Source organism: Cibotium barometz, chromosome 31 (assembly GCF_041138505.1).
Source record: "Cibotium barometz isolate CiBa-2024 chromosome 31, ASM4113850v1, whole genome shotgun sequence".
NCBI lineage: Eukaryota > Viridiplantae > Streptophyta > Polypodiopsida > Cyatheales > Cibotiaceae > Cibotium > Cibotium barometz.
The window spans coordinates 15213568-15225408 of NC_141076.1; the positions used below are offsets into that span (position 1 = coordinate 15213568).

At 37.9% G+C, this 11841-nt stretch overlaps 1 protein-coding gene across 3 annotated transcripts in view; it reads left to right on the forward strand.

Moving 5' to 3' along the window:
• Positions 1-5231, forward strand: part of LOC147620541 (putative LRR receptor-like serine/threonine-protein kinase At1g67720) — a 119598-nt gene extending 114367 nt beyond the window's left edge. For 2 of the 3 annotated variants that reach the window (XM_086824765.1, XM_086824766.1), the window contains exons 13-15: positions 4072-4267; positions 4430-4556; positions 4674-5231. In XM_086824765.1, coding sequence (XP_086680891.1) covers positions 4072-4267; positions 4430-4556; positions 4674-4964 — 614 coding nt within the window. In that variant the 3' untranslated portion in view covers positions 4965-5231. Of the gene's footprint in view, positions 1-4071; positions 4285-4429; positions 4557-4673 lie in introns of those variants that run through there. The other variant, XM_086824767.1, reaches the window with a different exon arrangement.
• The last annotated feature ends 6610 nt before the right edge of the window (positions 5232-11841 follow it).

Sequence of the window (11841 nt, forward strand, 5' to 3'; positions counted from 1 at the left end):
TTTACTAGACTTACATATTTTTGAGCGAACTCCTAAGGATGTGCCAGCGTTGTGTCCTCTCAAACATGAGAGAGTACTTGGTTTTGCATTTTGGGCTAGATGGTACCTTCATTTTTATGGTGGATGATAAGGAGATGTGGCAAAGGGAAGAGAAATTGGTAGCTTACATTGACTTATAGCATCCTCGTGTTATCTTAATCAAACATGCATAAGACTATACAACATCTACCCACCACAAATACATAACATTTGTGTATCTTTTGTATGTGTAAAATGTGTCCGTGTGAAATTTTAATATTGTTATTTTTGTACATGTAAAGTTTGTTTGTGTAGGTAAAATTTATCCACATTAAATTTTAATATTGTTAATTTTATTCTTGTAAAATTATTTTATTTGTATACATAAAGTAAAATACACGACTAGCCATAAAGTTTTTCTATTAACTAGGTTCAATACATGATAAACTTTATAAGACACGAGTTTTATCCATGTTAAGTTTTTTTGTTAACTTAATAAGTTGTCATTACTTTCAAAAAGCATTGTCTTCATAGTAGTTTCATTACAAGTCTTTCAACTTTTGAAAACTTTACCTAGCCCACTGTAGCCTATAACAAATTCTTTAGCCATGGTGCCTTTTAGACCTAGATTGTTAGATTTCCTTGAAAAGGTAGGGCTTGCAAGTGGGAAGGATGAGCTCCTACTAATCTTCGATGGAAAAATCGATGAGTAAAAAAAATCTAATATTGCACATCAATTCATTCTATGAAATCATTTAGTGCATGGAGGCCACTATCTAACCCTACAGTACGAGACTAGAGGGAAAAGGAAAAGCAGTGGGTTTCTATCAACTACCTTAGTTACCTTTTCAAAGATGACAAGCAATTTCATAATCATTTGAAAAGGTTTTGTAAGAAATTGTATACTACAAAATATTGGAAACTAAACATAGTGAAGTGATGGACCTTGAGATTAGCAATGTGGGGACAAACAAAAATATTGATTTTTCCATTAGAAAAAGTGTAAATGAATTGAGCATGGACAATATCTATATTATTTAACTAGAAAGATAAAAAATTATATATAACTCATATTCAAAGACATGTCGGCTCATATAGCTCCCTAGCCAGTTGTAGGCTGTTGGGCATTAGAGAAATCCTCTTGGCATATATGTGGCACAAGACAAAGTCCTCAAATAGCGCGACCAAAATGTCTTTGAAGGCCTCCTGTAGAGCCATAACTGTAGCTGTTTGGACTCTATGATCTTCGAGGCTACCCTTGTCCTTGACCTCCTCCACAACTTTGGTAAAAGATTCCTTTGGACTTAATAAATGTGTGGTCTTTTAATGTTTTCAAATCTCCTAGAGAACTTTAACCACCAGGCATCTTCACCTTTTTCCTCTTTGTGGAATGATTGGTTGTGGGGGTGGCCTTGGTGGATTGGCCCCCATGGGACACAATCATTGTAAAATTCATATACCTTCCATGTTGGGATTCCTATTCTCCTCCTTATTCTTTTGCATTTTCTCTTGTTCTTCTTCATGAGCAGCCTCTTTCTCTCCATGGTAGGTTGTTACTTCCTATTCTTAGTGGGCTGTTACTTCCTCTCCTTGGTGGGCTGCTTTCTTTGCTTGGCTTGTCGATGCTTCTAACATATTTCATTCTTTCTTTTCCCTCTTCCTTGGTCTTCTAGCTTCATTCTATTCCTCGATCACCTTGGGAACTCTCCTTTTGCCTCATTTTATCTTCACTCTCCATCTTGGTACTCGTTGTTCACTTCATTTCTCCTCAAAGTTCTAGGAAGATCTTGGAAAATAACTTGTGTTGGGAAGCATCACTAGGATTGTAGTCCTTGTGGCTCCGAGTGGTTCCCTTAAGCCTTCAGAGTGATAGAAATGATTTTCATATATTCAAGATGGGTAATCACTATGTTACACCCAACCACCTTTGTCTTGGTGAGTTCTGGATCTGCGTTAGGAATGATAGGATTAGGGTTGGAATTTACTGTGTTGATGGGGACGGGGTTGACTAGAGGGTTTGTAGCTTGTCTGTTGATGACAAGGTTCAAGATCTTGTTCACAAAAAACTCATCTCCCTAAGGATGAAGGCTTAGAGATTGTTGGTTATCATAGTTTCAGCTCATGGTGGTGAATGTAAGGGGTGCTTCTGTTTTTTAGATTTTATGTGCTCCCTCCCTCCCAAACTTTTAAAGAACCAATTGACTATCTCATGGAGGCCGCATTGCTCTTCCTTATTCCCCCACCACGCTAGGTGTTCTTGAAGAACACTTCTTTTGTGAGAGGTAATGGGATCTCTCCATTCCTTGTGTGCCCCAAAGCTCTAGTGACCCAAATTCCTCAAGAAAAAAGTGACCATATGCATATAATATATTCTAGAAAACATAAAAACATAGCTTAACTTTCTCAGCTTCCACAGCTACTCTAATGTTTCTCTCCATGAGAATATGTTGTTATCATTTCATATGAGATCTAATACAAAGTGGCCACATGCAAATGTACTTCTTGCCATCATATGACGTATTGCAAAAACCATCATTGTTGCCGCTATCTCACACATGAGGCAACCCATGCATGGCTTCTTCATGCATGTATGACCTTTTTGAGGATAAAATGTAAGGGGTAATTTTGTTTTTCAGATTTATTGTGTTCCTCCCACCCAGATTTTAAAGAATCAATTGACTATCTCATGGAGGGCATTGCTCTTCCTTATTCCCCCACCATGCCACGTGTTCTTGAAGAACAGTTCTTTTGTGAGAGGTAATAGGATCTCTCCATTCCTTGTGTGCCCCCCAGAGCTCTAACGACTTAAATTCATCAAGAAAAAAATGACCATATGCATACAATATAATGCTATTTAAAAAACATAAAAACATAGATTAACTTTATCAGCTTCCAGAGCTACTCTAATGTTTCTCTTCATGACAATATGTTGTTATCATTTCATATGAGTTCTAATATGGAGTGGCCATATGCAGTTGTAGTATATCTGCCCCTCTGCCCCCCTGAACAAGTGCAGGTTGACTTCCTTACCAAGCCGGTTCCTAGAATGTAATTTTCTAGAACTTCAATGAAGTTGTTTTTAAGGGGGCGTGTTAGAACTAGAGTTAACTTAACCTATGTTAGCAATAAAAACCAACTCCATTATGAATGGACTTTAGCAACGGTTTCAACCATTACAATTGATATGTATGCATAGCCTCAATAGTAATTCAATTAGTCTGGTTATTTACTCAATTATGTGTTGTTGGTTTTCATCATGTGTCTAGTCTATGTAACTTTGTTTCTTGGTCTAGTGTAAAGTTTCACATTGCCGAGGATAATTTGGATGAGTCGAGAGACTTAATAGAACTCGAATTACTACCAGCACCATGACTCCATGAAAACGGCATCTGTCTGCATAAATGCACATTACAAGCTTCAAGTTGCTATCAAGGAAAAAGGAAGAAGAGTCTAATCGAGCATCCTTGCAATCATAATGACACATTTCTTGAATAATTACGTCATAAAGTTTGCAAACTTTCTAATGAGAAAATAGTGAATACACAATTGGTTGGATCAAAAATTGAATTGCTTGTAGGTACATTTCAAGGTTATTTGCAAGTGCCTAGACCTTGGCTAGAAAACATCACAAGAAAACTATGTTTTAAAATACCATAGAGGTGTCAGGTTAACCGAAAAAATAAACTTTGTTAAACTATGCATATCCAGGTTTGACTCGATAACATCTTTGCAAAGCTTCAATTCAGCGGATAATTTATGCCGGTTTATGTTACAAAAGCTATTACGCCATCTAAATATGGGAATTTTTCTTTCCACGTGTTGATCTAACCTCTAAATTAATATTAATGGATTAGATATTTGATGCGTTGCCCTCACGCAAAACTGGCAAGGTAAGTTACCAAGTTCAATACGGATGGTATATAGTTACGTGCTCATACTGTGGAAGAGACAGATTAAGTAGTGCTTGAATACTTGTAGAATTTTTTGGTCTCAAATTTTCATGTGGTGAAGAGGACAGCCGCTTCGTGCTCACAACCTGGTTCTACATTCCAGGCCTTGAATATCTGCACATTGGCTGTGATCCTACAATCATCCACCGAGATGTGAAAACAAGCAACATTCTTCTCAACGAAAAGATGCAGGCGAAGGTCGCTGATTTTGGGCTTTCAAGGTTGAAAGAAGGCGACAGCGCCTTATCTCATGTATCAACCGTAAATGTGGTTGGGACAGCAGGCTATCTTGATCCTGCGTAAGCATTCTTTCAGGGTACCGAGTGGTTCTAATTAAGTCAAATCATCAAGTATATCTTTCAGGGTACCGAGTGGTTCTGATTATAATGCAGCTGGTAAAAGTGCACGTCTATCATCAATATTAACCGCATGAATCAATTCCTGACTCTTCATGCATGCAGATACAATGCGACGAATCAGCTGACGGACAAGAGTGATGTGTACAGTTTTGGTGTAGTGTTGTTTGAACTGGTATGCGGCCGAGCCCCGATCGATGCTTTCAGCAGTCCGCCACATATTGTCGATTGGGTGTGTGCCATTAACGGAGGAATTGTTTCGCTTAAAACTAAAGCTTCTGTGGATGATGAATAAAGGCTTTAGAAGCGGATGTTAATTATATATGGTTAATGGTGCATTTGGAAACAGGTTAAACCAGCCATACTGCAAGATAAGATCGGAGACATTGTGGATCCCGTGTTGATGAAGGGGTACAAGCTGGAGTCGATGTGGAAGGTGATTGATGTTGCATTAGGATGCGTGGATAGCGATCGGAGCAAGAGACCCAGCATGAGCGAGGTGGTTCACGTGCTGAGAGAAGCTGCTAACATCGAGATGGACAACACACCTCCCTCTGCGGACGTGAGTGGCAGCTCCTCTACAACCGAAGGAAAAGCGCCAATACTCCTTCGCTACGTTGAAAGCCTCAGGCCGAGATGAAGACCTAGCTTACTAAACTTTAAATGTTTCATTAAATACTCAATGCACATACCCTAGCAAATATTGAGATGCTTAAGTGTATCAGACAGCAGGCTATAGCCACATTACCCAAGTCCAAAAAGCCAGTATGGGGAGACGCTATATATGCCTTCCACAGCTTTTCTCAACCCAAAAAAAAAAAAGAAAAAAGAAGAGAAAAAAACTCCAAGATACTAAAGATGTATGTATATTGATGTGAATATAAATATATAAATATATGGGCAACAATCTCGACTCTAGACTCCTTAAACTGATTGGGAAAAGAGCCTATATCATAGTATGTGGCAACACATTTAATTCGACCGTTAATAGCCGATGAGTTAAAAAAAAAAGAAGAAAATCAATCAATTAATTAACAAATTCAAATCAGTCCTAAATGGACATGCTCATGTTATATATTGATTGACCCATATAATCTATTCTCTTGTGTGCATATTACTAAATAATAATATTCAAGTTCATGATATAATTTCATTACCAAGCACTAGACTATTTATGTATTTATTGTACAAAGACTTTACAAAGTAGTGTGCTATTTTTAGGAAGCCTAATCACTTTTTCGAGTTTTCTACTTGAGTTGTATTATAATTACAGTTATACCTCTAATTAAGTCTCATAATAGACAAATCCTTCATGTTTATGTTATATAACGATTGACCCGTGTAGGAAGGTTCTTATGTTGTCCTATGTTTATACTACTAAATAATAAGATTCAAGCTTATTAAATAATCTTATCACCAATACTAGATGATTTATATATTTATTCTACGAAGACTTTGCAGAGTAATGTGCTATTTGGGAAGCTTAATTACTTTTCCAAATTTTCTACTTGGCTTGTAATATGAGTATAGTTATAGAGACTTATGGTAAGTCTAACACTTTCGGCTCACTTAGAAGTCTCTAGAACTTAATGTGTTTGCCATTACACAAAATTTTTAGGTGTTTTAGTTAAAACGATTAAAGCACGACCGAGCCATGAAAAAATACATTGAATTTTTCCCCCAAAGAAATCATTATTAATTATTTAAATTATTCATTTAAAAATATTAAAGAACACTTTCGGCTCTCACTTAGAAGTCTCTAGAACTCAATGTGTTTGCCATTACACAAAATTTTTAGGTGTTTTAGTTAAACCATTGAAGAACGACTGAGCCATAGAAAAATACTCCCCAAAGCAATCATTATTAATTATTCATTTAAAAATATTAAATGAGAGTTAAAAGTTAAAAAAACATAGGATTGGAAAAGGTGATTAAAAAACTAAGTTGTCATCCTCACCATCCCTTTGAATGAATTTGATGTATGTTGTAAATTAACACTCGTATTTTTACTCCTTTACTATGACGTACGATGTATGATCTAAATTAAATGTATGATGTTTAATGTAAATTAAATCAACACTCATACTTTGGCTCCTTTACTATTTACAATGGTAATATAGCACCATGTTTTAGAGTAAGATGCTTCTCTCAAGTTTGAGACCTTTTTAAAAATCTCATGTTCATCATTGTGTACATCTAAACAAAGATTAACAACACCCAATAAATTTCTGTGCCAACCAATATTGATGAAAATGCATATACTCATTTATATTTTATAAAAAGAAACTATAGAGGCACGCTTTATGCATGACTGAGAGGCTTAAGAAGTCTTAATATATCTTCTAAGTTTTTTCATCCATTTTATTAAAATAATACATAATGTCATTTATCTAGGATCAAAACTTTAATCTCTTTAGAAAGTGTTTTTCAATAGATCATGGATTTCCAAAATCATGGGTGCTATATTTCCTATGATCCTTTGGTTTTGGAAAGCTATCATGGAAACTAGGCTCTTCACGTGTTGCTAATGTGCTTCAACCAAAGGCACTCTAATATAGTCCTAATGTGAGAATATTAAGAACACAAACACATAAAGCTCTTATAGCTCTCAATGAAGTTTTCATTAAAACATTTTTCAACTATAATTGACACCTTAATGCATAAAAATCCTAATTTTGCTATAATGCACTAAGATTTAAGAAAGATTAAACAAAAAAATAATTCAAGTCTTCTCTTAGAATAAAGATTCATTATGGCACCTTCTTCCAAATAGTATGATCAAATTTAGTGAACTTTGCAAATCTATAAGAAATAATGTGTTAGATATCAATGCTTACACATCAATATTTTACCCTCATGTTTTAATGAGTGAGCAATGGATATCTTATCTATATAGTACCATAATAACTATATAGTAGCCTAGATGCTCAACATCCTTGTGTCAACCCACATGGGATAATGGTTAGTTTTTCATTAGAATAGTAAGGGGGATACCAGTAGTTGGAGAAAGTTTTCTAGGAAGGGAAAGTGGGCAGTGTAAGAAAGCTGGAGAAAGTTTTCTAGGAAGGGAAATTTGGCAGTTTGAGAAAGTTTTTTAGCAAGGGAAAGTTAGGCACTTCGGGAAAGTTTTCTAACAAAGCATTAGGCCTCTCAATAACCCTCCTTTTTTTTGAGCCTTGCATTAACCCTCAAAAGAAAGGCTTATTGTGAGGTGCATTTTTTGGGAATATAGATAATGTGCGATTGAAGGTCTCGGGGAGTGCACTATGAAGAAATCCTATGTATCACATTTGTTCAAGGAGTATTTAAAAAGCTCCTTACACCTACATACTTTGGTGAATAAAATGACTCCTTTTTCTTCATAATTTTTTTTTTCAAAACTGGTTTAAAAACATATCCTATAAATATAATCCTATAAATTTTTAAAAATAATATACCCCTTCTGATGAACTCAGGTGCTATAGTTACATATTTTTAGGTGAAGCCCCCAGTTGAATGCCTCATGTTTTCAAACATTCCCTCCTATTAAGGTGAGATAATATGCATGTAACCCCTTTTTTCTCAAATATTTTCGTCCTTTTGTTGTGCAAGAACATATGTGTAGGGTATTGAAGGTACCCTTGCCTATTTCTTATCCTCAATGATGCTATTCTATATAGATAAGGGTTTTGGTAACCTCTTTCAGAGCTAATATATTTATCTTATCTTTTGTGTATTCTTTTTATCATGGAGAAAACAGCAAACGGATAAACACTACAACAAAATAAGAGTCTATAAGAGAAAATAGGAGCGCTTTTGTAACTACAAGGGCACGGAGATGTCAGACCTATTTCACTGCTAGAAATGTTATTATTTGCTTAGTAGTGAAATTTCAGTGCCCAATAGTGATTCGGTAACCTGCTAAAGAAAAGCTGGGTAGACTCGGGAGCCATCACAAGACTCGCCATTTTATCCCAAATTTTTGTTTTCTGATACACATATAGTAAAACTTCTTCAATACATCAAGTTCAATTCATACTCATCATCATCGATATATATAATGTAGATCTTTACAAATGCACAAAAATAGACAATTGTAGTTCACACTTTGCAAATGTCATAATTCTATTACAATACTTGGACAAATTACATAAGTGTATGAGTCCGAAAAGGTCATATATAAAATAAAACATAACGAAAATATATGGAGTAAGGGGCTACATTGAGGGGTATACATCTCATGCATTTTGATTATTACTATCCCTTGTATCTCCACACTCTTCTCTCACATTTACATTACTTCTTGCTTGCACATTTGCACTACCATTTGTAGTAACACTATTTGTAGTAACATGATAAAACTAACACAAGTGTAAAAAAAAGTTGAAAAAATAAAGAGGTTATGGTTTTAGGAATGTACTTAACATGCTTGCCAAGCATGGCCTCTAGAAATAACAATCCATCCTTCATCTTGTACCCTTTCAAAAGAGAGCTTCCAAACCTCATTGTAATGAAAAATCATATTCGTCTTGCATAGGGAGGAAGTCCACTGCTTCAAGCTATGGACATACAAATAAATGAGCATTGATTTTATGTTGTTATTTAAGGTAACCTTCTTTTCTTAAAAGATAAGATACAATTTGAGGCAATATACTTACAGGATTATTGGGATATCTACTCCTGTTTCACGTGTAACATCAGGCTGCTAAATAAATTGCCATCTATTCATGCATAAACATAAATAGGATAAATCTCTTATTCATGCTGCATAAAGCATATATATGTATGCTTAGGTAGCTATCGACATGCATTGGAAGCTACCAGTGTATGGCCTAGGTAGCAATTGGCATGCACTAGAAGCTCCTAGTACATTCCCATAGCAGCACACGACATGCGTTAAGAGCTACTGACAGGCCTTGAAAGCTACCAGCATGCCTTGAAAGATATTGACATGCCTAAGTACCACCGGCATTGGTGGAAGCTACTGACATGCCTAGGTACCATGCATTGAAAGCTCCTAGTGCATGCCAATACACCTTGCATGCATTGGAAGTTATGGAAGCTACCGGCATGCATTGGAAGCTCCTAGTGCATGCCGCGGATAGCGGTGGACATGCATTCGAAGCTCTCAACATGCCTAGGTAGGACCTAACATGTATTCGAATCTCCTAGTGCATAGCTCCTAGTGCATACCATAGCACCTGACATGCAGTGGAAGCTACCAGCATGCTTCGGTGTAGCACTCGACATTCATTGGAAGCTCCTAATACATGTTGGTAGCACCCAACTTGCAGAAGCTATTGATGCATGTCTTGGAAGCTACCAACATGCCTTGAAGGCTATTGTTGTGCCTTGGAAGCTCCTAATGCATGCTGGTAGCAACACCCGGCCTACGTTGGCAGCTACCCTCATGCCTTGGAAACTCCTAGCCAATGCTGATAGAACCTGGCATGCACCAAGCATGTATTAGAAGCTCCTAGTGCATGTCAGTAACACCCACCATGCATTAGAAGCTACCTGTGCATTAGGAGGCTACCAACATGCACCAAGCATGTATTGGAAGCTCGTAATGCATGTCAGTAGAACCTGGCATGCATAAGGGGCTACCCAGGCATTAGAAGACTACCGGCATGCCTAGGTAGCATGACATGCACTGGAAGCTCCTAGTGCATGCCGATAGCACTAGGTATGCATTAGGAGCTACCGGTTCATATCAATAGCTACCAACATGCCTAGCTACCAGCATGTATTGGAAGCTGCAAGGTAGAACCTGGCATGCATTGAAAGCTACAAACATGCTTAGGTAACTACCAGCATGCCTTGGAAGCTACCTAATGTTAGAGTCCGGTCATACATGGTTTTGGATTACCTAGTTGGTTCTAGGGGAGCAGGGACTAACGCAATTGTTCCCAATGTAATAATCAAATGCTAGGACGAAGAGCTACCTGTCTTCCGAAGCGCGAGGAGATTGATCATGACTCCAAAGCAGGATAGTTTCGAAGTCTGTCCTGAATCCGGACAATAATCCACATCTAACTAGGACTACACTCACTACAAGGGATCGGGCTCATACCCGCGCTCCTAGCCGCTAAAAATGACTTGTGAAAAAAAGTAGCGGGCCCGTGTATCAGCGCGTGTATCATCGTGGCCACAGACATGCGTGTAAAAGCGCGTGTATAGGACCTCTCAGACGCGCTTATACACGGGTGTATAGCCGCGTTCTTTTCACAGACGCGTTGATACATGCGGCTATACACACCTTTCTTTAATGTAGACGCACGCGCTTATACACGGGTGTATAGCCGCGTTCAGTTCAGTTCAGATGTCTCAGACGCGTTGATACCTGCGTCTATACACGCGTTTCTTTAATTTAGATGCGCTTATACACGCGTAATTGTCAGTTTTGACGCGTTAATACACGCATATTTTACAGATTATCCGCGTAAATACACGCGAGTTTTAGCAGTTCTGACGCATTTATACACGCGAACAGAGAGCAAAAAAAAAAATCCAGAGAGTGCTATTTGGTGCCTGAATACTGTTCTAGCATTCCAGCACCCAATAACACTCTCTGGATTTTTTTTTTTTGTGCATTAGACCATCCCATTAGACCATCCACGAAGAACATATGCACGAGGGAGATTAAGACAAGAACGACATGAATGCATACATTGTCAATACATGATTCAAGACAGACATGAATGTAATCCTATCGATCAATCAATTCAATATTACTATCAAAATTTCATACATGTATACAAGGGAGTCCATATCTCGAAGTAGCCCATGGCCTCAGTTTACAAAAAAATATATACAACCATATCCTCAATATGGAATGTGATACTATGAGTCTGAGTACTACTCAGACCCAGATGATGACTCGGTGCTCCCTCCATGCTCAGATGAGCTCACATCGGTTGGAATGTCTGATGAGTAGTGCTCACGTCCACCCTCTGCAGTGGCGGCGGGTGGATCATCAACAGCTTGTGCCTGTTCAAGTAATATATAGTATATAAGTATATATATATGTAATTCAATAAACCAAAATCATTCGTTTAGAATTTTCAAGTACCTGTCGACCGTATGGTCTCATGGCCATCTCAAACTGCGCGTCCGTAATACGTCCCTCGGCTCTGAAGATGGCCCACGTGTCACGTCTGCTATGCCAACGAGCATACGCAGTATCGTGGGTTGTGGGCCTTCTCCCCGTAACTCGTCGCTGTATCATAATCAACACAATTTGTAAGATTAAAACAATCATAGAATCAATGAATTAAGTAAACAATCAAATAAAGTGGCAAGATACTTACGAACTCTGCCTCCCATGACTCGACGCCGCCAGATCCGAAATGCGAAGATCCAATGGTCTCCATCTAGATCCGTCGTGCCTCCACATGCTGCCTGCTCTTCACGCCACCCTCTGCTCGTTTCTTTGCCTCCTTCCACTCGCGTTTGTGCGCAGTGGGCAGGTTTCTCGGTAGGATAGCCACCCGCAGCTACATTTAGCCGGTCATCGTACGCGAGTTTTTTAAGGTGAG